Source organism: Haliotis rufescens, unplaced genomic scaffold, assembly GCF_023055435.1.
Source record: "Haliotis rufescens isolate VD_foot unplaced genomic scaffold, xgHalRufe1.0.p SCAF_141, whole genome shotgun sequence".
Taxonomy (NCBI): Eukaryota; Metazoa; Mollusca; class Gastropoda; order Lepetellida; family Haliotidae; genus Haliotis; species Haliotis rufescens.
The window spans coordinates 144129-172087 of NW_025963826.1; the positions used below are offsets into that span (position 1 = coordinate 144129).

General features: G+C 43.2%; 1 protein-coding gene across 4 annotated transcripts in view; it reads right to left on the minus strand.

Annotated features, from left to right (window-relative positions):
• Positions 1-27959, minus strand: part of LOC124140791 (glucose transporter type 1-like) — a 42287-nt gene that overhangs the window by 5331 nt on the left and 8997 nt on the right. Inside the window, exons 2-8 of one of the 4 annotated variants that reach the window (XM_048395778.1) lie at positions 26283-26398; positions 12581-12726; positions 10988-11083; positions 5597-5757; positions 4419-4543; positions 2512-2682; positions 966-1073 (exon numbers count right to left, since the gene is read on the minus strand). In XM_048395778.1, coding sequence (XP_048251735.1) covers positions 966-1073; positions 2512-2682; positions 4419-4543; positions 5597-5757; positions 10988-11083; positions 12581-12682 — 763 coding nt within the window. In that variant the 5' untranslated portion in view covers positions 12683-12726; positions 26283-26398. Of the gene's footprint in view, positions 1-965; positions 1074-2511; positions 2683-4418; positions 4544-5596; positions 5758-10987; positions 11084-12580; positions 12740-17496; positions 17638-26282; positions 26399-27959 lie in introns of those variants that run through there. The other 3 variants (XM_046508563.2, XM_046508565.2, XM_046508564.2) reach the window with 3 other exon arrangements.

Genomic DNA, 27959 nt, shown 5'->3' on the forward strand with positions numbered 1-27959 from the left:
GTTTAACGCCGCACTCAGCAATATTCCAGCTATATGACGACGGTCTGTAAATAATCGAGTCTGGACCAGACAATCCAGTGATTGATATCATGAGCATCGATCCACGCACTTGGGATACGATCACATGCATCAACCAAGTCAGCGAGCCTGACCAACCGATCCCGTTAGTCGCCTTTTACGACAAGCATAGTCGCCTTTTACGACAAGCATAGTCGCCTTTTACGGCAAGCATATGTTGCTGAAGACTTATTCTACCCCGGATCTTCACGGGTCGGTTTTACGTTGAATCGTAAAAAAGACCTGCATTGATGTTTTACATTTGAACTATGTCAAAGTAACTAGCCTCTAAGGTTTATATTTGACTGGTTAAAAGTCAAGATAGTTTTCACATGAAAATTCCAAGACTTGAATCAAATCTGAAGCCACATATCATGTTTGGTATTTTAACCCAGTGTTTTTCGGGTCTGGGGAATAAGTTCAGTAAACTACGGTTATAACGAACACGCTTATAACGAACTGACGGATATAACGAACTGACGGATATAACGAACTTACTTTTTGGTCCCGACTACTTGCTGTAGTCATTCTGTATATGTACTTATAACGAACTACGGTTATTACGAACTAAAATTAGTAGTCCCTTTGAGTTCGTTATAACCGTAGTTTACTGTTAACGTTTACTGTGCACAACGCTTGTGACAACATGTGTCGCTCATCAGTTTGTGCACATGCACTGCCGATGAGGGTTGAGGTAACAAATAAATACAACATAATTGATAAATGTGAGAATCAATCTAAGAAGATGTCGGTTCATGAATCGCTTCACGAAGTCATATTCGGGGGGGATGATTCAAAAGTAACAATATCCCTCCTCGAGGTTCCCCCCTCCCGCCAAGACTTCATTCTCGGTTGCGAACCTTGACATAAATTGTTTTCTTGTGATTTGCACAGAAACATGGACAAACCTGTTCGTGCATCTTGTTCTCTGCCTTTTGCGATTAGTAGATGTCGTGGACTCTCCGGGCAGAATGGCATCACTATTAGCTGTACCACGCACGGTATTGCCGTCAAACCTGGACGAGAATAACATAAAGACGAATGCGTGAGTGTTTGTGTGATTGTTTATTTGTTTTTTAACGCCGGCCTCAGCAATATTCCAGCGGTTTGTGGATAATTGAATCTGGACCAGACAATCTAGTGATTGGCGTCATGAGCATCGATCCATGCAATTAAGATACGATGACATACATCAACCAAGTCAGCGAGCCTGACCACCCGATCCCGTTAGTCGCCTCGTACGACGAGCATTGTCGCCTTTTACGGCAAACATGGGTTGCTGAAGACCTATTCTACCCAGGATCTTCACGGGTCGCATGCGTAAGTGCGTGTTAGTGAGTGATTTGGGGTTAACACCGCTTTTAACAGTATTTCAGTTGTATGACGGTGTCTCAGCTTAATGTGAGAGGAAAGTCCTGAGTATGGTTTTATGCCGCTTTTAGAAATATTCCTGCAATATCACAGTGGGGGGACACCAGAAATGGGCATCACACATTGTAGCCCTATGGGGAGTCAACCTCGGGTCTTCGGCATGACGAGACAACGCTTTAACCACTAGGCCACCACACCGCCCACTGGTCTCAGTTTACCATTAAGATTAAACCCACTAGCACGGGCCTGGTGTTACCGAACCTCGAAACTTAATCGGTGCGAACCAGGATTTGAACCCACAATCAAAGGTTTCTGACGTGCTCAAGGTACGCAACGCATAGGAAATAATGAGACAGTGAGTTGGGTTTAACGCCGCTATTAACATTATTCAAGTCATATCGCGGCGTGCCAGCTTAATGTGGGAGGAAAGCCATATGTGATGCAGGTCTTAGACGTTTACCACTTCGGTGAAACCCACGAGCACGGGTATGGTGCTGACAAACCTAGAAACATAATCGGGGCGAACCGGGATTCGAACCCACAATCAGAGGTTTCCGGCGTGCCCAAGGGTCGCAACTCTGCATTCGGCCACCCGTGCCCAATTGGAAATAATGATTTACACCACGTTTCCAATCCGTTGTTCATCTATTCTCGACAACAAATGGTAAATTTCTTCCAATATTGCAATATCACTTAGGGGCAGCATTGCACTTTTACATAGCCTCTGTAATTTATAAGATAATTTTCTTTAGTTTGTCAAAATGTTTTAGAGACACGATTATACTTGGCAATAAATCACATTAAACAGGTAAAATATTTTATCCAGAAATCGTGAGACGTCCGTATAACAGCCTATACTTCAAACTAAATGATCATATTTGTATTATGCGAATAATTTTTGCGAAACATAAAATAATAAAATAAAAAAAGTCGCATCGCATAATTTTAAGATTCCACATTATTACCAAGAAATGATGAATTCTGATTCTGGACTTGATTTGATCATAAAAAAGACCTTCCAAGATACGTGTTCGTGTGAACTTACATTTGACGTATTTGTGGATAAGATATTATCATTCTTACCCAAGAGAATGTCCCAGTATTCCTTGTTTCCTAATATCTCGGGGAAGCCGAGAATTTGCGAGATTAGAATACCGGAAACGACAAACAGCTGATGCAGTACACCCAGAGCTCCTCGGATGTTTACTGATGCGATCTCGCTCAGGTAGATGGGTGCTAGTGCCGTGTAGAGACCTGAAAGCATGTACGATATATCTTGTAAATGCGCTATCGTGTCACTGGATTGTCTGGTAGATCAATGGAATCTATTTCAGCGTGTAATCGAGACCATCTTCCCGAGGCTAGCATGTCCACTAGCCTATATCAAAGCCGCGTTTCCAACACTGCCACATCAAGGCCACTTTTATTGGCTCGACCCTGGCGCCACCTCGCGTAGATCACGAGTTGTGCCCCTTGTAATGAAAACGCGATATCCAATCAGATTGCTGTTCTTAACACGTATAGCTTCTCAGAGATGGCGACTACCATAGGCGACAACCTAGTCGATCAGATAACGAAAACATTCGCGATTTTATCCCTGACACAAAACGACATTGGCAATCATTGGGATTTTCTAAGCGGTAAATCACTTTCATACGAAGCTGTACCAGTCGTGGATGTTATATTTGTGAAACGTTCTCTGATTGGACTATCGATATGTGCGCTGTATGTATATGTGTGTGTGTGTGTGTGTGTGTGTGTGTGTGTGTGTGTGTGTGTGTGTGTGTGTGGATGGATGGATGGATGGATGGATGGATGGATGAATGCATGAGTGGTAGGCTTCATGTGGTAAGGGTGGAAACAAGACTTTGATAAAAAGGCTAGTGGACGTTCTCAGCTCGGGAAGATGAATCAAGTTTGTTATCTGGCGTTGACGTTGTATACTTACCGTATTCGACGTAATCAGCGCCCCGCTCTAATAAGTGCCCACGGCGATATTTGCAAAATATATTAGCTAGTGAACAATCCCAAATAGCACCCCTTTCGACTGATGAATGTACACATACTTATTTATTCTTGTATAATACGCACTCGTGTGTTATATGCACCCTTAATTATGGGCAATTAAATTCTGAAAAAAATATATCTGTCGTATATAAACATTTCAGGATGTCAGCATAAACCACGAAATTTACGATCTTTCAACTCTGTTTTTTTTCACCAAAAAAATATTTTAATACGAGACCTCTATTTCTAATTTTGAGAGTGCCCTGGGCGCTTATTACGTCGAATACGGTATATTTTGGGAAAAAATGTAAAAGAAATACAAGATATCCCGTATAACTCTTCTCCATAGGCTAGATAGGAGCAAGATCCTATAGCCCTCGCCACTTAAAACAGAATCACGAAATATCGCGATGAATAATTAACTAAGATAGCTGGATGTATGCTTATATTAACAAACTGAAAACAATCCATTCCGCCGATAGGGAACATTCCTCAAAGTAATGACAAAAATTGCAAAGTGCGTTTTTCAAGAAATATCCGTTTTGTAAGCGATAAACATTATCATTGACTTTTTATCACAATCAGAATCAGGTAGATAGAAATTCAAATAGATGAGGTGAGGTGAAATTGAGTTTAACGTCGCGTCCAAGATTATTGCACTTATATAGCAACGTGCATGCACGCGTGTGTGTGTGACTGCTTGTACTGGTCCGGACTGATGCCGATTTATAGTGCTAGCCCACTAATATACTATGCCGCAGTTTAACATGAATACCCCTCCCAGACACAGTACGCTGACTCCGAGCCGACAAGACCTTGTTTTAGCCCCTTAATGCCGAGCGCCAGACAGGGTAACAACAAGTACCATCTTTGAACGTCTTTTGGTATGACGCGGCCGGGTATCGAACTCCGGACCTACCGCTCTCCGGGCGGACGCTCTACCTCTTGACCACGGAGGCGGTCGAACCTTCAAATAGACATACCACAGTTGAATCCCACGACCAGCCTCCCGACAATGATCATCTCATAGGTCGCCGCCATACGCCCGAAGTACAGCAGAGCGGCAGCGCCAATGCCTATCACTGCGTTAATCAGAGAGCCATTCTTTCTGAAAATGACAACATAATATATCTTATCACTTAATATTTCATGGTGATCGTCATAAAAAATTATTTTGGAAGACTATAGAAACTATACTTTTCTAGGCATACATTTCAATTTTTCCACGAGACACGTCACAATGTGTTTGTCTTAGGATGTTCTGGTTTGCAGAGATAAGAAAATAATGGTGTTATAACTTTATTCTAATTGCAATACACGCAGTCATGTCACACATATCAACAAATACTACAGGTGCCTCGGTCAACAGGGTACGTCAGGTTCATGGTAGGTCACGTACAATGTACATCGGATACTGGGTGTTTCATTCTAAGAGTCAGTCTACAAAGTACGTCACATTCATAGTAAGACACGTACAATGTACATCGAAAACTCTATACGTTATACAGATAGTCAGTCTACAAGGTACGTCACATTCATAGTTGGTCACGTAAAGGTACACTGAAAACTGTATACGTTATACAGATAGTCAGTCTACAAGGTACGTAACATTCATAGTTGGTCAAGTACAAGGTACACTGAAAACTGTATACGTCATACAGAGAGTCAGCCTACAAGGTACGTAACATTCATAGTAAGTCACGTACAAGGTACACTGAAAACTGTATACGTTATACAGAGAGTCAGTCTACAAGGTACGTCACATTATAGCAGGTCACGTACAAGGTACATCGAATACTTGATACGTTATACAGAGAGTCAGTCTACAAGGTACGTCACATTCATAGTAGGTCACGTACAAGGTATATCGAATACTGGATACGTTATACAGATAGTCAGTCTACAAGGTACGTCACATTCATAGAAGGTCACGTACAAGGTACATCGAATACTGAATACGTCATACTAAGAGTCCGTCTACTGGGTATGTCAATTTCATGGTAGGTCACGCACAGGATACGCCACGTTCATGACACGTCACGTATGATGTATTTCATGTACAGGTTTGTGTTTAATAGTTGTGCCAGAATCTGAATTCGCGAACGAGCAAATAAATACCTTGTCATCAAGAGCAACACATGTTGTATGAACGTAAACCCACCGGCCAAAGTAATCTGCCCACAGACCCGCCAACAAACCCCCGACAGCGCCACCGATGGCAAAGGCTGCCACCAGGACGGCAAACAGGTTGGTCTGAGTGTCCACGTCCATCTCTTGACCGTCACGTGATATGTCTGTGGCGTTCATGAAATCCTTGATCCTCTGAAAAATAATGTCAAAATCGTAAATATGTGTATATGCCCTGTGACTGAATGAGCTGGGTGTAACGACGCTTTTAACAGTATTCAGGTATATTACGGACACGTGAAGATCCGGGGTAGAATAGGTCTTCAGCAACCCATGCTTGCCGTAAAAGGCGACTATGCTTGTCGTCAAAGGCGACTAACGGGATCGGGTGGTTAGGCTCGCTGACTTGGTTGATGTATGTCATCGATCCCAATTGCCTGGATCGATGCTCATGATATCAATCACTGGATTGTCTGGTCCAGACTCGATTATTTACAGACCGCCGTCATATAGCTGGAATATTGCTGAGTGCGGCGTTAAACAACCAACCAACCAACCATGGGTTGTGTCCCTGTGTCGGTGAAGGACCGGAGTCTGTTGGTTGAGGGAACTGGTTCCAGGAGTTGCGTTTTTTTGCCTAATAGACCACTTTGACCCTTACTTCGCCTAGACTGGTGGTAGGATGGGCCCATTCTATCAATCGGCAGGTCATGCCAATCTGAACATCTTACTTTTCCTTTTCGATCACTATTTGGCTTGGAAGTTTATATTTAAAATTGAACCGTTTGAATATACATATAGACCGATTTTCAATATACCGAAGTGGTAAACGTCTGAGACCTGCGTCACTTCGGGTTTCCTTCCACATTAAGCTGACACGCCGCGATATAACTTGAATAATGTTATAAGCGGCGTTAAACCCAACTCACTCACTCCTCAGACATGTCCGAGACTGACATCGAATCAGAGTTACATTGACAAGGAGCTTCTGATGATTTACGATTCACTTCTAAGAGAGACAGTCATATTATATAGATAAACACATACTTATTTACCCTTTGTCCCCCATCCCTCTTACAGTTACGACGTGCTGGCTACTGTAAGTTAAGGGTGGATGCCTACATACCAAATCCCCTGAAATCTTACAAGACAATCCAGTGATTAATATTATGAGCATCGATCCACGCAATTGGGATCGATGACCTGCATCAACCAAGTCAGCGATGCATGCTCATGATGTCAATCACTGGATTGTCTGGTCCAGACTCGATTATTTACAGACCGCCGTCATATAGCTGGAATATTGCTGAGTGTGGTGTTAAACAACAAACAAACAAACAGTTATATTCATGTTGGTTATTGCTGTCGTTTACAGCTTTGGTGACACCTACGAGCACGTGTATGCTGCTGTCAATTCTAGAAACATAATCAGAGCGAACCGTGATTCGAATCCACGATCCAAGGGACACAACTCTGCACAGTGAATTGCGGCGCCTCAGACGGCTGAGCCATCAGTGTTCCCTGAATTTCGAAGGATATACATGGACGTGCAGCTCGTGAAACCCCGTACATCCCGCTTTTGACACATGTCACGAATTATCACTACGAGTACACAGGTTACAAAAAGGAAATTCTATGAATGTTTGTGACAATACTATCTATAAGTGTGTATCACTTCAAAATGCCCCTGAAACCACCGTCGGACTTTAGAGCGAACAGGGTCAATTGTGACACGACAAGCAAGGCACGATGCATCAAACATAATGTCAATAAGAGAATTATAACGAACATCATTTGTGTCACTGATGGGTCAAATTTGGAGTGAGTGAGTGAGTGAGCATGGTTTTACGCCGCTTTTAGCAATATTCCAGCAATATCACAGCGGGGGACACCAGAAATTGGCTTCACACATTGAACCCATGTCGGAAATCGAACCCGGGTCTTCGGCGTGACGAGCGAACGCTAGAACCACTAGGCTACCCGACCGACCCCAAATTTGGAAATGTCCTCGATATGTTTACCATAATACGTTTTGAAAGCTTTATTAAGGCCTTCAAGGCTGTAACCCGGCTCACACAACTTTTAAGAAACGTTAAGCTGATACATAGCAATGGAGAACGATGTAGGCAGGTCATGGGAGCATTCCAGTCTAGTTAACTTCGCAAGGAGCGTAGCAATCCAGGAATAACAATCGAACCATTTTGACCCGAAACATATTTCCAGTGGGACTGTGATATAAAATGTCCAGGCCTGAACGCATCCAGAAACATTCGGGGAGCTCTGGGGATACTGCTTCAGATGCTTGTCGTTTCCGGTTTTCTAATCTCGCACATTTCTACCGGTGGCATAAAAGGATCATCGTCCCAAGGCAAAAGAGTTTACTGACTATAAAAGTTCAGTTTCTAACCTTGCCGAACTTGGCTGGTATTTTAGAGTTCAATTCTGGCTGGCTGTGCAAAGTTCAATTAAAATCGCGTGACGATATCGACATCCGGTTCGTAAAGTTCAGTGCACATTTCGAACAATTGCAGAATTTGAAGACCATGTGTACTGTCAACTGGGCTTCGACAGATATTTTTCATATCTTTTCATATTTTTAATCAAGGTGCTCAACTGATTTGATGCATTTTGCGAAGTCCCGTTATTACAAAAAAACGTCATGATTATCGATTAGATCGTCTTGTCTGGGTGCCGCCATTTTGTTCGAAGCAAATGCAAGTGATGTGAGTGGCGTAATTGGATTGGTCGGTAGGAAGACATAGAAGGGACGTAACTCGAAATAGTCACATGCGGCGCTACGATCGAGCCACGGAATTCAAGCTTAGTTCGACAAGGGTGGAAAGTGGACTTTTATAATAGGTTAACTCCCTTGCCTCTGGAAGATGAAAGAAGATTTTCCTTAAAAAAATGTTATTGTTTGTTGCCTGACGCAGCACAGCAGTAGTCTAGGTTTAAAACGGCGTCATGTAAACAATCGACCAGACAATCCAGGATAGAGCATTTGCTTGCCATGTATTGATGGCCCTTAAACTTTGATCACGTGACTCATGAACACGAACGTTATCTAGGTGTTTATGACATAGGCATTCCTCGGTGCATGTGGGCTGTGGCAATAGACACGTGGGTGGGAGATTCACCTCGTCACTGACCGTACCCTGGCCTCAAGTAGCCTTGATCCGGGTGGTCGCGATCTTGATATCACTATCCGATAAGTATGCAATTGGGACCACCTAGCAATGCTAGCCGGCGCTACTTCTTATGAATCCCTATATGTCAATACTATGCCTACATGCTTTTTAGTAATATACAACTACAGGCCTTCTTAGTGGTGTACAACTACAGGCCTTCTTAGTGATGTACAACTACAGGCCCCCTTAGTGATGTACAACTACAGGCCTTCTTAGTGAAATACAACTACAGGCCTTTTTAGTGATGTACAACTACAGGCCTTCTTAGTGATGTACAACTACAGGCATTTTTAATTATTTAGATCTACAGACCTTCTTAGTGATGTACAACTACAGGCATTTTTAATTATTTAGATCTACAGACCTTCTTAGTGATGTACAACTACAGGCAGTTTTAATTATTTAGATCTACAGACCTTCTTAGTGGTGTACAACTACAGGCCTTCTTAGTGGTGTACAACTACAGGCCTTTTTAGTGGTGTACAACTACAGGCCTTCTTAGTGATGTACAACTACAGGCAGTTTTAATTATTTAGGTCTACAGACCTTCTTAGTGATGTACAACTACAGGCCTTTTTAGTGATGTACAACTACAGGCATTTTTAATTATTTAGATCTACAGACCTTCTTAGTGATGTACAACTACAGGCAGTTTTAATTATTTAGATCTACAGACCCTCTTAGTGATGTACAACTACAGGCCTTCTTAGTGGTGTACAACTACAGGTCCTCTTAGTGATGTACAACTACAGGTCCTCTTAGTGATGTACAACAACAGGCCTTCTTAGTGATGTACAACTACAGGCCTTCTTAATGATGTACACCTACAGGCCTTCTTAGTGATGTACAACTACAGGTCCTCTCAGTGATGAACAACTACAGACCTTCTTAGTGATGTACAACTACAGACCTTCTTAGTGATGTACAACTACAGGTCCTCTTAGTGATGTACAACTACAGGCCTTCTTAGTGATGTACAACTACAGGTCCTCTTAGTGATGTACAACTACAGGTCCTCTTAGTGATGTAAAACTACAGACCTTCTTAGTGATGTACAACTACAGACCTCCTTAGTGATGTACAACTACAGGTCTTCTCAGCGATGAACAACTACAGGCCTTTTTAATGATGTACATCTACAGACCTTCTTAGTGATGTACAACTACAGGCCTTCTTAGTGATGTACAACTACAGGCCTTCTTAGTGATGTACAACTACAGGCCTTCTTAGTGATGTTCAACACGTCAACACGTGCTGTTGAACTTTCACGAGTGTTGCTGTACATAACAATGCCTACAAAGCTCCGCCCTTGATAAGAGTCCACTGATATATGTCGGGGAGAGAGGTGACTTGCAGTTTTCTCAAGAAATCATAAGTGATGTGCGTCCTTTAATTGGATCTAGTTGTAATGCACTAAGGTCAGATGAGTCTGCTGTATAAATAGCCCCTATAAATCCCAGTCAACAAGGTGGGTACTTTCGGAAGGAACCGGTGCGTAATATTTTGCCAAGATATGTATAAGAGTGCGTTCAGTACAATGCCCATGCATAGGTTGGTTGGTTTGGTTGGTTTGTTGTTTAACGCCGCACTCAGCAATATTCCAGCTATATGACGGCGGTCTGTTAATAACCGAGTCTTGACCAGACAATCCAGTGATTTAATATCGTGAGCATCGATCCACGCAATTGGGATCGATGACATGCATCAAACAAGTCAGCGAGCCTGACCACCCGATCCCGTTGGTCGCCTCTTACGACATAATATAAGAAGCATAGTCGCCTTTTACGGCAAGCATGGGTTGCTAAAGACCTATTCTACCCCGGATCTTCACGGGTCTCACACAGAGGTACCGGTATAATATTATAATAATATCCCCATTAACTGAACCGTCTACTGACGTTAATAAAACGAGTATGGTATGTGAGTGAGTTGAATAGTATTACAGTTATATCACGGCGTGTCAACTTAATGTGGGAGGAAAGCCCGAAGTGATGCAAGTCTCAGACATTTACCGCTTTGGGGAAACCCACGAACACGGGTATGGCGCGAACAAACCTTGAAACATAATCGGGGCGAACCGGGATTCGAACCCATAGTCAAAGGGTTCACTCGTGACCAAGGGACGTAACTCTGTACAGCGATTTGCGGCGCCTCAGACGACTAGCCACCCGTGCACCCGTATGGTGCGTGCACAGCCAGTGTTAACGGTTAATGCTTTTGACTGTTATAACACGTACCGCTTCAGGAGCGTTGATGACCCCTGTGTTGTAGCCAAACTGGAACGATCCCATGGCGGCTGCAACTATGGACATCATGAGTCGTGGGGTCAGTTTCTGTGTAGCAGAAATACAAGAAAGAATGATGAAGTGTGTTAATAAACAAAATAAAGTCCACTCACATATCACTTCCGATTCAAGCAGTGTTTAGCTCAAGAGAGTTAAGAAGTAAACAGTCGCAACAAAAGGGCCATCAAAGGCTGTAGTGAGTGAGTGAGTGAGTGAGTGAGTGAGTGAGTGAATGAGTGAGTTTGTTGTCACTCTGCTTTGACAAATATTTCATTTATATGAGGGCGTGTAAGTTTGATTTGGAAAGAACGCTTGAAGGGATGTAAGTCACAGAGGTTTGCCGTTTTAGTGAAACCCACGTGCACGGGTATTGTGAACCATAATCGGGACAAACTGGGATTCAAAACCACAATCAAAGGTTTCTGTCACGACTAAGAGATGTCTTCAAGATTATTACACTTAAAATATATGTTATATACACACTGTCTCAGCGTGTGTGTACGTGTGTGCGTGCGTATGTATGTGTCTGCATGTACAGTAAACTACGGTTATTACGAACTCAAAGGGACCACTTATTTTAGTTCGTTATAACCGTAGTTCGTTATAAGCACATATACAACACATGGACGGGACTACAAAATCAGTTCGTTATATCGGTCAGTTCGATATAAGCGTGTTCGTTATAACCGTAGATTACTGTATTATAGACTAATTCAAGTATTATAGTGCCAACACCCGCGATACCATTCCGCATTGTAACATAGATACCCGGATCAGACACAGTATACTGACTCCGAGCCGACCAATGCTTGTTTTATTCCCTTAATGCCGAGCGCATGACAGGTAAACAATAATAACTATCTTTTAGGTAACTGCCATCTTGTCGGTGTGACGCGGCTGGAGATAGAATCCCCGGCTCCGGTCTAAGACCTGCAAAAATTCGGGTTTTCCTCATGATCAAGCTGGTACCCCGTAATAACTGGAATACTGTTCTAAGCGATATCAAACCAAACTCACTACGTTTAAACACATTTATAGGTACACGGTCCACCTGGGATATAACGGTACAGGTCACATCAATATCGAACATCGGATACAGCGAGTTGATTTTGTTGGTCCAAGAAGGCATCGAAGCATAATACTATTGAACATTTGGTTATATATAATGCGTTTTGCAAACGATCACTGACATTTGTGCATTTTATGATTTCTGTTCTTTCAGATTATTATTTTGAGATAAGTACATGTGTTGTAGATTTCACTCACCCCCCGACCCGTGAAGATTCCAGGGTAGAATAGGTCTTCAGAAACCTTCTTGCCGTAAAGGCGACTATGCTTGTCGTAGAAGGCGACTAACGGGATCGGGTGGTCAGGCTCGCTGACTTGGTTGATACATGTCATCGATCCCAATTGCTTAGATCGATGCTCATGATGTCAATCACTGGATTGTCTGGACCAGACTCGATTATTTTACAGACCGCCGTCCTATAGCTGGAATATTGCTGAGTGCGGCGTTAAACAACAAACAAACAAAAAAACACTCACCCCATGTTCTGGGGTGGGCTGGGTCTGAACGTCACCCCCAGGCTTCTCGAGATCTGTCGTCCCATACGTCACCGTCTTTGATGTCTCAACCTTTTCTCCCATGATGGCGTAGGAAAAGTCAGCCAATCCAGGTGCTGCCTGTTTTACTGTGTGTTTGATCTGAAATATGACATGACGTATGACAATCAAAATAAAATAAAATGTCCTTACATATCTTTTCTCAATTGAGGAATGCGTTGTTTAGATTTGTCAATTACTAAAATTAATTATGTTTGTCTGGAAAAGAAGAGATGTCGAAATATAATTTCAATCTCCAAAATTACCTGTAGATGAAATGGAGGTCAATCAAGGGTCAGAAGTGGTTTTCATTCGTCTCAACTGATATGGCCGTTGGTTTACGACTAACGTATTTATTTGTAGAAAAGAGCTTGTATTGTCTCTGATCCTGTTCAGAATTGAATATTGTAACATTACCCTCGTAAATGTAACCACGGAGCAGATATATTCACTTCCATCCATCATGAAGATAACTGTTAATTTGTATAAGTGAACGAGTTGGAGAAGCTTACTCTGCCCACAGTTGGGAGCAGATCATTCATTAGTAGGTACCGGTACCGTTACACGGGTGTGGTTTAAAAGGGAATAGGGTGCTGGGTTTAACGCCGCTTTTAACAGTATTCCAGTTATATCACGGCTTGTCAGCTTAATGTGGGAGGGAAGCCCGAAGTGATGCAGGTCTCAGACGCATATCACTTCGATGAAACCCACGAGCACGGGTATGGTGCTGACAAACCTAGAAACATAATCGGGGCGAACAGGGATTAGAACCCACAATCATTGGTTTCTGGCGTGCCCAAGGGACGCAACTCTGCACAACGAATCGCGGCGCCTTAGACGACTGGGCCACCCATGCCCCCCTAGTAGAAGGTAACAGCTTATAGCATTGGACAATCGAAAAAGTTGGAAGATGTATTAACCTGTATTATTAAGACAACCTTTGTTGATAGAAGTAAACTTTTTTCAGTTGAGGACATGTAACCTGTATCCTACGACAATCGTCAATGTTGGTAGCAGGAGATAAAATGTTTACGACAATCGTAAATGTTTGTAGACACGATAGCCTTTATCTTACGACAGTCGTAAAATGCTAGCAAAAGATACAATGTAGTTTACGACAATCGTAAATGTTAGTAGACACGATAGCCTTTATCTTACGACAATCGTAAATGTTGGGAGCAGAAAATAAAATGTAGTTTACGACAATCGTAAATGTTAGTAGACACGATAACCTGTATCTGACGACAACCGTAAATGTTGGTAGCAGAAGGTAAAATGTAATTTACGACAATCGTAAATGTTAATTAGTAGCAGAAGATAAAATGTACTTTACGACAATCGTAAATGTTAGTAGACACGATTGCCTTTATCCTACGACAACCGTCAATGTTGGTAGAAGAAGATAAAATGAAGTTTACGACAATCGTAGATGTTAGTAGACACGATAGCCTTCATCTTACGACAATCGTAAATCTTGGTAGCAGAAGATAACCTTGAGCTTACGACAGTCGTAACCGGCAGAAGAAAGCATGTAGCTGTCAACAATCGTAAATGTTGCTAGCAGACGATACCCTGGAAATTACGACAATCGTAAATGTTGGTAGCAGACGATAACTTGTAGCTTGCGACAAGCGTGCCTGTTGGCATATAAGGAGGTACCCTGAGGCCGTTGACCTTCTTTGATGTTGTCAGAGGAAGATAACCAGGGGCACTGTTCCACAAAGCAAAGTCTATGTTAAAGTATGGGGATTACGGCAGTCGTAGCGCTAAGATTGTTGAGTGAAGCGAGGTCCAGGATCGTATATTTAGATGCGTTCTATTAAACTAAACGAAAACAGGAACAAGTCGGTGTTTCCGTGAATTTACAGAGACACACACGCACTGTCCCTTGTGTCTATTGGCGTGTACATGGGGTGGATGGGTGAGTTGGGTTTAACGCCGCTTTTAACAGTATTCCAGTTATATCGCGGCGTGTCAGCTTAATGTGGGAGGAAAGCCCGAAGTGATGCAGGTCTCAGACGTTTACCACTTCGGTGAAACCCACGAGCACGGGTATGGTGCTGACATACCTAGAAACATAATCGGGGCGAACCGGGATTCGAACCCACAATCATAGGTTTCTGGCGTGCCCAAGGGACGCAACTCCCTCAGCGAATCGCGGCGCCTTAGACGACTGGGCCACCCGTGCCCCCGGCGTGTAAGGACACACAGCGTGTAGCCTTCACCGGACACATCAATCCACCCGTCGACTGTGGGGTAGGATGTAACGGTCGGTCAGCATAATGCTCAAGGAATGGATAGGAGAGGAATGCTCAGTTTTATGCAAGTTTCAGATGTTTACAATTTTGATCAGCGAGAAGGTTTTCTAGAACGCATAAGTGAGTGCGTGAGTATGGTTTTACGCCGTTTTTAACAATATTCCAGTAATATCACGGCGAGGCAAACCAGAAATGGGCTTCACATATTGTACCCATTTCGAGAATCGAACTCGGGTCTTCAGCGTGACGAGCGAACGCTTTAACCACTAGGCTACCCGACCGCCCTAGAACGACTAAGGAACGCAGATTCCGAACCAAAGACCGCCCGCATATCGACCAGGCAAACATATTTATTTCTCGTCTCAACAGGGTTTTACCATGGTACGGGAAATAAAGAAAAGTTCTGTATTTTTACTTTACAGCGCTTGGAATTGGCGTTCGATAACTATCTCTTAGAGCATATGAATGTGCATAACAGTGAATGTGCACACTTTGGATAAAAGCATTACGTGTTTACAGAATAGCGGCTGTTATTGAGTATGTAAGGTCCAAAAAAGTCCTAGAGTTTAAGTCAATGGCATCAAAACAATTCGTCCTACCCCCTGGAAATTGGCGCAATGTAAATTTATATACAGTAAACTACGGTTATAACGAACTCAAAGGGACTACTAATTTTAGTTCGTTATAACCGTAGTTCGTTATAAGCATATATACAGCATAACTACAACAAATAGTCGGGACCAAAAAAGTAAGTTCGTTATAACCGTCAGTTCGTTATAAGCGTGTTCGTTATAACCGTAGTTTACTGTATATCATATATGTTAATATCCTACATTCGGGGGATCCGGCCGTATGAGGCGTCCGAATTACTCTGCTTTTGATCCTGCCTTGTGATTGGTCCGGTATCAAATCTATTTGAGGCTTTGTTGGTATTTGCTGACTGTTTCATTGGAAACGTTGACAGATGACGTGTTGCGGTTATTAGATTATAACAAGCAAATGTGGCAGCACATGTAAGGTGGATACCCAGTAAACAGTTTTGTTTATATCTGTTGTTTAACGCGGCACTCATGTGCAGCAACATTTCAGTTTGGAACAGACATTCCAGTGATTGGTATTGCGAGCAACGATTCACTAAGTCGGGGAAAGATGATACGCCATCAAACGGTTACCGAGCCCCCCTTCTCTTCCCCCGTCCCAAATCCATTAAGTCACCTCTCAATTATATATTGCTGGGGACCAAGTCTATGCCGAAATTCGCACCGGTTCCCAATGTTGTTTGTTTGTTTGTTGTTTAACGCCGCACTCAGCAAATTCCAGCTATATGACGGCGGTCTCTTAATAATCGAGTCTGGACCAGACAATCCAGTGATTGGCATCATCAGCATTGATCCACGCATTTGGGATCGATGACATGCATCAACCAAGTCAGCGAGCCTGACCACCCGATCTCGTTAGTCGCCTCGCCTTTTACGGCAAGCACAGTCGCCTTTTACGGCAAGCATGGGTTGCTGAAGACCTATTCTACCCCGGATCTTTACATGCACAAGGTCAATGTGACATCTACACAGCTTCACACTTGGATCTACTTTTTCACGTAGGGTTATGTGTATTATTATAAGGGTAACGCTATTTTTCAGGGCATTATCATTTGCAGAAGCCCGAGGTGTTCCATTAACTGGCCGACGAAGGAGGGCGGTTGAAAAGACGGAGGGCTTCTGCAAATAATAATGTCCTGAAAAATAATGTTACCGTTATTATAGCTCTAAATGGATGGACTTTGTTATCAGATAAAAAGAAACAACAATATCGGTTTGGAAACATTTACTGCAATCAACACGAATGTCACTGACCGACTTTTACAAATATGGAAACGTCACCAGATGACGTCACTATTGAACGGTACGTCACTTATCCCTATGCTATAACGTCACCTAACAACGGGTGTGATAATAGCCCGGCGTCAAGCAATATGAGGGCATTATCAAGTTACAGTGGCCCGCTCATTTCTGATAACATGCGGGCGGTTTAATGATAATTCCATCCATTTCAGCTATAATAAAACATATATCGACCCGAATGACAGAATATTGAACATACTTCATATTTTTAAAAATAAACATACACACTGCCATTGCGTTAAATGTAGGCAAACCTTAAATTCGAAAGCTGTAACGTGTTCCGTTTCGAATAAAATGAACAGTTATCAAATCCACGTTTGAAACCTCAAATTGAATATTAAAAATGTTTACTTTCTAATTATACCACGTAATACTCTAATTACAGTGAACAACACTGACTGTTTGTTTCTATGTTTGTTTGTTGTTTAACGCCAAACTCAGCAATATCCCAGCTATATGACGTCGGTCTCTAAATAATCGAGTCTGGATCAGACAATCCAGTGATTAATAGCATGAGCATCGATCCGAGTAACTGGGATACGATGACATGCATTAACCAAGTCCGCGAACCTGACCACCCGATCCCGTTAGTCGCCTCTTACGACAAGCATTGTCGCCTTTTACGGCAAGCATGGGTTGCCGAAGACCTATTGCACCCCGGTCTTACACTGACTGAGAGAGACTGGAAGTGATAACTTACGATTGGGAATCCGCGCTCCGTCTCTAAGAATTGAACTGGTCTGTAGTTACTGATATCCTTAAGTGAAAACACTACAACGCGATCTGGAGCTGGGATGAGTCAGCATTTTAGCCATGTGACGAATCCCTCCGACCTATCACTGCTATCTTCTAAAGCGGCCACGGTGCATTGTCATTCATCATCAGAAGTCCGCGCGATCACGTGATGGTGTTTACATAAAATACCATAGACAGTCACATGTCGTCTACATTTCAAGATTAGATCCTTGGGCCGTATTTGTTGTGGAACTGTTCGATCGACTTCAGTAAATGACCGAGGGGGGATTTTTTAAAAATGTTGTCCCGAAGGACACTGAAAAGGAAATATAATTTACCAGATATTATACACAATACAAATTGCTCTCGGGGGCCGGGAGTAAGTGGGTTTTGTTTATCGCGGCTTTGAACAATATTTGAAGTTACATCACTGGGTGTCGGTTTGGTGTGGGAGGAAATCCCGACATGATGCGGCCTCGGATGTTTATCACTTTGATGAAACCTACGATCACGGTCTTGTACTGACAAACGTGGAAACATAATCGGGGCGAACAGAGAGTCGATCCCATTTGCGTGGATCGATGCTCATGATGTCAATCACTGGATTGTCTGGTCCAGACTCGATTATTTACAGACCGCCGTCATATAGCTTGAATACTGCTGAGTGCGGCGTTAGACACCAAACCAACCAACCAGTCATGTCAACTCAACCCATAGGTGTCTCGTGTGACAAAGGGGCGCAACTCTGAAAAGCAAATGAGACGTCTGGTCACACGGATCTAAAGTGATCTCGGTACATTCCGATTGTCCTGAAAATGTGCTGGGTGAACCTAATCAGCGGCTGAAAAACCATTTTGTCTGACAGAATTCGGGTAGTTTCGGGAGCCAGTTAATACGACCGCCCACGTCCCGGGTCTGAGTACCAGATGGTCGTTCGGTCCCTTGCTCATAAACGAAAACAGCACGTAGTTCTTGGATAATGATTTTGCCGTGTAATCTTACTAAGAAACTAAATTACTCCAAAACATGTCCCAGTCATGTCCCCAACGCCTGTTGGAGAGCGGAAGGTCCGGAGTTCGATCCCAGGCCGCGTCATACCAAAAGACGTTAAAAGATGGTACTTGTTGTTACCCTGTCTGGCGCTCGGCATTAAGGTGCTAAAACAAGGACTGGTCGGCTCGGAGTCAGTATACCTGTGTCTGAGTGGGGTATTCATGTTAAACTGCGGCATGGTATCTCAGTGAGCTAGCACTATAAATCGGCATCAGTCCGGTCTAGTACAAGCAGCCACACACACACATACACGTACATGCACGTCGCTATATAAGTGCAATAATCTTGGACGCGACGTTAAATCCCATTTTACCTCATCCAACGCCTGTTGATGACGGGTTGCGGATTCTCGGAGTTAAATGGTCTTGTAAGTCACGAAGGTAGCGTGCATATTATCAACTCCTACATCCCCTGCTGCACCCCCTGTTATTGACACATGCCAAGATTCAAACAGTAGTTCACAAGTGACAAGGACGCACTTAGAAGAAATATTTCTGTGACACTTGATCAAAAGGTTTGTGCCCTCCAGTTGACTCTCGGGATAGTAACTCAAGAGAAAACAAAGGCGATTATTACGTCACAAGCAAGTGACGTAACATCACGCCTTACCACGTAATGATATCCGTTCAGGCCGAACAGCCGTATTGTATGGGTTTGCGCAGAACGGCCGCTTACCAATCAGATTATAGCCATTAGTTCATTAATAATAATAATGATGATGATGATGATGATAAAAACCTTTGCTGCGTTTATATCTTTGAATCTGTAAACAATATAATAATCATATGAACGACAAACGCGCTGTTTGCCAAATACATGCATGTAAAGATATTTGTTTGTATATGGCCACAGAAGCAGGTTGGGTTCAGCGGGAAGTAATGGATGCTAACGCGGCTCCGGGTACACATGCACTGCGACCTTAATGTCCGTGTATAGAGAAGTGTGTAGTGTAAGTGCTGTTCAAGAGATGCAGCCTTCTTGAACACAACTCTTGTTGTAACTTAATACTACATAAAGAAACGGTCATAGGCACGATAAAATGGTGTTGTTTGTCAAAGGTAGGGTCCAGGTGATTTTGAGACAAACAAACAATATGGTTGCCATGCATAAACATATGTAAATAACATGTTTAAATATATACGTAAACCTCTTTGCATGGCTTTCCAAGTCTATCGTATCTGACTATCAAACACCAGTCATTTAAGCCCCCCCCACTCAACACCACCCACCCCAATCCCAGGGACAACTGACACTAAGATTGAGCCACATTAATGGCTATAAGTAGGGAGACGGTTTATGGCAGGGTTTCAGTCATGTCAACTCAATGCGACAGGAGACCCGTGAAGACCGGGGTAGAATAGGTCTTCAGGACGCATGCTTGCCGTAAAAGGCGACTATGCTTCTCGTAAGAGGCGACTAACGGGTTCGGGTGGTCAGGCTCGCTGACTTGATGGAAGCATGTCATCGATCCCAATTGCGTGGATCGATGATCATGATGTCAATCACTGGATTGTCTGGTCCAGACTCGTTTATTTACAGACCGCCGTCATATAGCTGGAATACTGCTGATTGCGGCGTTAAACAACAAACCAACCAACCAACCAGTCATGTCAACTCAGTGCGACAGGAATAGCGATAGAGATGCAAGTCGACGTTCGAACTCACAAATCATGGCTACAATACTGGCTTTAACCTTGGACTCTCTCACTCAAAAAAAATATATTATTTGGTGGACTGCCTGGATGTTTGTATTGCATAGTATTTTTCTGTCTGTCAAAGAACATGTTTGTATGTTCGTCTAGGAGCAGGAATGGAAAAGGTAATCTGTCGCCAGTAAACATTATACCCTCTCACCCAACCCCAGGACACAAAATAGTTGGTCCCTAAAGAATGCAGAGCATGATATTCATCATTTCAGTGCACAAAAAGTCTTTTAGTAATGTCATTCAGTATAAGTCTTAACCATGTCAGCTGATAGTGTGACACACGTGGGTTCGTACAGGTCGTGATACCAGTTATCTTGTACAGATAACATCTGAAGTGGTTAACATCAACTGGCGAAAGGTTGTGTTGCTGACAGGCAAAGAGGAGCAGGGATGGTGAGTGAGTGAATATGGTTTTACGCCGCTTTTAGCAATATTCCAGCAATATCACGGCAGTGGACACCAGAAATATGCTTCACACATTATACCCATGTCGGGAATCGAACCCGGGTCTTCGGCGTGCCGAGCGAACGCTTTAACTACTAGGCTACCCGTCCGCCCCCCAGTGATGGTGAGGTGAAATGGAGTTTAACTTCGCGTTCAAAGTATTTATTTATTTCACTTATTTAGCGACGGACATGTACATGTATTTTTGTTTGTTTGTACTAGTCGGGACTAATGCTAGTTTGATAGTGTCAGTCCACGCAGTTTAGCATGGATACCCCACACAGACACAGTATACTGATTCCGAGCCGACCAGTCCTTGTTTTAAACCGTTTTTAGCAATTTTCCAGCAATATCACGGCGGGGGGGACACCACAAATGTGTTTCACACATTGTACCCATGTTGGGAATCGAACCCGGGCCTTCAGGGAGCGTTTTAACCATAAGGATAATCCTGTGATAGAACAGTCAGATTACCAGGCTGACTGGTGCTTTTATCATCGTCAATACTTCAGTTTTTGTATACACCTCCATCACCTGTGAATGCATACGTCCGACTTGCAATGTAGTCGCTATATTAAATAACAACTCATTGCAAGGCCTGGTTCCAGCGAGGAGAAGCCAAAGAGGCCTCAATTGCGACACACAAAACGGCACCATTTATCGCGCAATATGTGCCTCATCTTTGCGGCCATCTGTTCAAAATATACTTTTTCGCGAACACCAAGAATCATCATTTAAGCCTTTTTACTTATTCGTAAACACATGCTTTAAAATAGCCGGAATTGTACAGCTGATTCTGTTAACAGTGATTTCGTGTGATTATGGAAATGATTGTGTGGCTTTTATTCAATATCAGGTAAAGGTAGGGCTTGCACAAGCTTCATGCACGGAGAAGGAACTATTTGTATTCCGTGATTGATTGACGACACGAGTCTCTACTACACCGCACAGAGGCTGTATGTAGTCACGGGTGATGGAGGATCGTAGTATGTTCAAACCCGTGAAGTATTGACGTGGCCCTGCATTCGACATCACACATCGTGGCAGTGACGGGCAACCCAAATCTCTATAGCTATTTGTGCCATGCTGCGTAAATAACGGTGATAAAGCCATTTCCATATTCGTATAGAAATAGAAATATCTGCCCAAAGTGGAGTCGATTGTACGATTCCGACCATATCAAGAGCATGTGTTCATGAATCACTATCAAAAAGTGATGATACCAGTTGTTCTCGAAAAGGTGTGCGTATCTTGCACCGGTCACAAACACATGCGAAGGCAAGTCAACTGTTCACCTGAGTGAGTGAGTATGGTTTTACGCCGCTTTTAGCAATATTCCAGCAATATCACGACGGGGGACACCAGAAATGGGTTTCACACTTTGTACCCATGTCGGGAATCGAACCCGACCAGGACAAATTGACCTGAACCTGTGCAGATATATATCTAACTGTATCTATGGTCACCACGTTTTGAAACAAACGCCCCATGGATCAAGGAATGGAGTATTTCCTAAAGTTTGTGGGATTGACAAATAGACAATAGACAATAGCATGCACGTGTGTGTGTGTGTGTGTGTGTGTGTGTGTGTGTGTGTGTGTGTGTGTGTGTGTGTGTGGCTGCTTGTACTAGTCCGGACTAATGCCGATTTATAGTGCTAGCTCACTGAGATACCATGCCCCAGTTTAACATGAATACCCCACTCAGACACAGTATACTGACTCCGAACCGACCAGTCCTTGTTTTAAACCCCTTAATGCCTAGCGCCAGACAGGGTAACAACAAGTACTATCTTTTAACTTCTTTTGGTATGACGCGGTCGGGGATCGAACCCCGGACCTTCCGCTCTACGGGCGGACGCTCTACCTCTAGACCACGGAGGCGGTCCCACGCAATTGGAATACGATGACATACATCAACCAAGTCAGCGAGCCTGACCACCCGATCCCGTAAGTCTTTCAACAAGCGTAGTCGCCTTTTACCCTCAGCATGGATTGCTGAAGACCTATTCTATGCCGGATCTTCACGAATCGGGCTACGTGTAACACGTTTAGCAGTGAAACACGTTTATTCCCCAAAACACGACCCCATTCTTGGGGTGCCCCGGGATTTTATCTTCAACAGTCTGCACAAACATTTTTATAGTGATCTTGTTCCATTCAACGTAAAAATATTATATCCTAAGCATCCCCCGTCCCACTTTCCCCGAAGAACGTTATATAAAGGGGCCTTATTTAATGATACAAAGCTAAGGTCAGGGCTCAGATAAGGCCTGGGTCAATATTGAGGACACTTGTATAATACCTTAAAATCATCTCAACATGCCATTAACCCAGATGACGGTTCGCGAACTGTGTCATTCGAGTTTCCTATTGGTTTTCTACTCATCCAGCAAGGGGCGGTCGGGTAGCCAAGTGGTTAAAGCGTTTGCTCGTCACGCCGAAGACCCGAGTTCGATTCCCGATATGGGTACAATGTGTGGAGCCCATTTCTGGTGTCCCCCGTCGTGATATTGCTGGAATATTGCTAAAAGCGGCGTAAAACCATACTCACTCACTCACTCATCCAGCTACATTTTTGTTCACGGTGGATTTTCATCTCGGCAGTTCAGGGTCCCGTTCCACAAAGCGATCGTAGCGCTGCGATTGTCGTAAGTCTATGTTAAAGTATGTGAGTTACGATTGTCTTAGTGCTACGATCGCTTTGTGGAACGGGGCCTAGGCACACTGTAGCATACATATCTATAGTGAGTGAGTGTGTTTGATTGAATGCCGCTTTGAACAGTATTCCAGTTATATCACGGCGAGTAAGCTTCTTGTGGTGAAAAAAGTAGCTCACAAACGTTTATCATTCCATCTGTACACAACTCATGGTTAAATATCAGTTCAAGAGAGTACTGTAACAGTCGTAACATTAAGCCATAACATCAAGGGCTGTACAAATAAGTGAGTGAGTGAGTGAGTAAATGCTTTACGTCACATCGGCAATATTTCAGCCATACCATATAAAGAGAAGTTATACATTTTTAATACATATATTTAAACTAAATAAAACCTGTCATCGATGGACAGTAAAATTACTAAAATATCACAGATTAATGTTTAAAACTAGCATACAACCATAAAAAGATATCACTAAAAGAAACAGTACAATATAAAAAGGGCTATAGATCGCCAGCAGCTGAAGGTAGATCACCATGCTAGGGTCCATGGGGACTTACAGTACTTTTGCAACCTGCATGGACCCCAGCCGGATTTACATCATCCCCTCAGCTGATGGCGATTATTGACAAATTTAGCCAGATTAAACGCACACATATTCTACGATTAAAATTGTGGTGGAAAAAAATTACTTCGAATGACGTGGTCTCTCTGGAGGACAATCATTTTACACTACTTTAACCCCCATCAAGGGTACAGCCACTAACAATGATTATCTCAGTTAACATGTTTCATTCAACCAATTCTAAAATGTTTATTAATTACAAAACATATAATCAAAATTTAATCAGTTCAAGAGAGTTAAGTAGTCAAACAGTCGTATCATTGGGCCATAACATCAAGGGCTGTACAAATATGTGAGTGAGATTGGTATTACTCTGCTTGGAACACTAATTCAGTTGTTTGAGGGCGTGTAAGTTTGATTTGGGAGGAACGCTTAAAGTGATGCAGGTCCCAGAGGTCTGCCAATTTGGTGAAAGCCACAACAACGGGAATGGAGCTGTCAAAGAAACATAATCGGGTTGAACCGGGATTCGAACCCACAATGATAGGTTTCTGGTGTGCCCAAGAGACGCAGATCTGCACAGCGAATCGCGGCGCCCCAATATAGGTCACCCGTGCCCCCTGCATATCGAGAAGTTTCGTGAGAGGTCATATAATCATCATGCTGTGTACATGGGTTGTCACCATAAGATATAAGCCATCGTCTGTACAAACATTCCGCCCAGTGTTTTATATCAGAGGTTGACGGTTTATTCCTCGGGGAATAGCTCTTGTGTGGCCATACAATGGATTTATCTCACAACGGTATATTTACCACAATTTACATGTGAATGCGAAGCTTTTGTTTGTCGCCGTATTGCCATGTGAGCTACTGACGACGTTTGTTTGTGTTAAGGCTCTGTTCAGCGCATCTTAAGCCAATGTTAAAATACGCTGAGACGCTGATTTGGTGTAATAAGCTTGAGTGAGTGAGTATGGTTTGACGCCGCTTTTAGCAATATTCCAGCAATATTCCAGCAATAACACGGCGGGGGACACCAGAAATGGGCTTCACACTTTGTATCAATGTCGGGAATCGAACCTGGGTCTTCGGGGTGACGAGCGAACGCTTTAACCACTAGGCTACCCGACGGCCCCGTAATAAGCTTGAAGACGGCCCGGTATATATATTGTTTTTAATTTGACGTACTTTCAACACTGTTACATTGTATGTGTTCAGTTTGACACTGACCGTCAGGATGAGAACTCTTATTATAGATCCCAGCTATGAATGCTTGTCTTTAAAGGTTATTTGATAGACTGGGTGGTCTTACGTGGTGACTAAGTTGATAGCGTGTCATTGTTTGTTTGTGGTTTAACGCCGCACCCAGCATTATTCCAACGATATGGCGGCGGTTTGTAAATATTCGAGTCTGGACCAGACAACCCAGTGATTGATATCATGAGCACCAATCTACGCGATTGGGATACGATGCATCAACCAAGACAGCGAGCCTGACCACCCGATCCCGTTAGTCGCCTCTTACGTCAAGCATAGTCGCCTTTTACGGGAAGCATGGGTTGCTGAAGATTTGTCGGGTCCATCATTTCTCTGACGAGCGCAAACAAACAAAACAATAGCGTGAATGAACTGACCGATTTGCGTGAAATTGTGGCAAGACAAAAAAAATTGCAATCATGATGGGACAGTTGTGAGTGAGTGAGTGAGTGAGTGAGTGAGTTGCATCGGGTATAATATCGCTTTGAGTTGTATCTCAGTTACATCAAGGCGTGTCAGCTTGATGTTGGATGATAGCCCAAAGTGATGAAAAGCAGGGGAAGCAGGGATTCGAACCCACGATCTTATTTGTCTGTCACATCTGAGGAACACAAGAGTTTAAGGTATTTTGACATAATTACGAATAAAAAAGTGACCACATATCCCTCGACAAAAACCTCTATGTTATTTGTTGATGTTATCATAGGATACCAGACGCCCGTGGTCTGTCCTTTGAACCGAACATCGGTGGTTCGATCTCCGGCCACGTCATGCAAAAAAGTCGTTAAAAGGCCGCATGTATGTTTAACTTGCTTAGCGTTAAGGGAATAAAACAATGACTGACCGGCGCGAAGTCATTATAATGCGTCTGGGTGGAGTATCCATGTTAAATTGCCAAATGGCATCTCAGTTGGCGAGAACTATAAAACCAGCATCAATCCGGACTAAACACACACGCGCGCGCGCGCATGCACATCGATATATAAGTCCAATAATCTTGAGCGTTAAACCATTTCACTTCAACAAAACCTCGTAACATACATGTACCAACAGTAACAGGGCTTACCTAAAAAAGCAGTATTCCAAATGTATCTCTCCTTCAGCAAATGCGGCCAGCACACCAGATCCGTGGCTTGCAAGAACGCATGAACTTTTGAGATATGTCCCTAATCCTCCCCGTCCCTGCAATAGGAGATAATGTCCACAACTGTGTCCCACAAACTCACAACAACGTCCCGGGGGAATATCAACCCTCATGAATACCCATATCAGAATACCCGTTCTATATATCTTCCCAAAGTAAACACAAAGCGACCTTGTGAGGAGCTTTCACGAGGCACTAGTAGGGAGCTAAACATTGATGACAATCGTGTATGTACATATGTGTACACACAACAGACGTGCCTTGGAATATACAACGTGATTCTATAGGTGAATATGTATACACTTTATGTGTATGTTAATGTCAGCCGCTTCTGCGCTGAGCAATATTTTCAACTTACCAGGAAAGCTGGGTGTGAAATGGGATTTCGCGTCGCGTTCACGATTTATATATTTATATTGCGAAGTGAATGCATGTGTGTGTGGCTGCGTGTACTAATCGTTTCTTCTTTTATTACCCCTGCGGGAAGGAGGTGTGGGTTAGTACATTTCGCTTACAGCTGATTGGATGTTTCAGAATGCTGTCATTTGATTGGTTGCCGGAACTACTTTCTTCATCCACATATGAGGTTCATTCATCTTTATACCACAAACAAACCACACAAATTCTACCGAACATAAGTTTTCATTTTAAATTTAGGATAAACGTTTACATTTGTTGCCAACGCTTATGGCTTACACAATACATTGATAGGATTTCTTAAAACATTGAATATGCATGAATAATCATCTGCTACCTCGTAGAACGTGGAACGTAAACAGACATGGCGACAATTGAATGCTCTAGTCACGATCGATGAAATGGTATTTGAAAGAGTAAACATGGAACTGTTTGTCAAAACAGAGATCGGTGAGCTTCGGATACATGTTCTTCCAGAAACAGTGTCTTCAGTGTCTGCCATACAACCCCCCCCCCCCCCCCCCCCCACCCCCCCCACCCCACCCCCCCCACCCCACCCCCCCCACCCCCCACCCCACCGGAATTTCTGGATTCGATCGTAGCGCCACCAGTGGCTATTACGAGTTCTATGTCCCTCATATTGGCCAATCAGATTTCACCTCTGATATCACTTTCATTTGCTTCAAACAATATAGCGGCGACCAGAAAAGACGATCTGAACGATAATCAAGATCTATATTGTAATACAACGGGTCTTACTTTACGAATTGCATCAAATAACGTAAGCACTTTGATTGAAAACCTGAAAAGATTTGGAAAATATCTGTTGAGGCTAAGGAAATAGTACACATGCTTTGCAAATCCTGCAATCAACCGAAATCTGCACGGTATTTGATGTTGTTTTTGTTACGCGATTTTGATTAGAATATGCATAGATTCGTTAGTCCAGCCCAAATATGACTCCATAATTCCAGCCTAGTTCGGTAAGTGTTGAAACTGGACTTTTATAGTCAGTTAACTCCCTAACCTCGGGAAGTTGAAATCTTTCCAACATTCAAGTTCCAATGCACCGAATGAACCCGTTGCTAGGCCTATGTCCGCGCACACACTCTCCACTGCGGTTTGTGACTCGACTGTGATACCCGTAGCTTCAGCGGTACAAACACATGACGTGGTTCTACC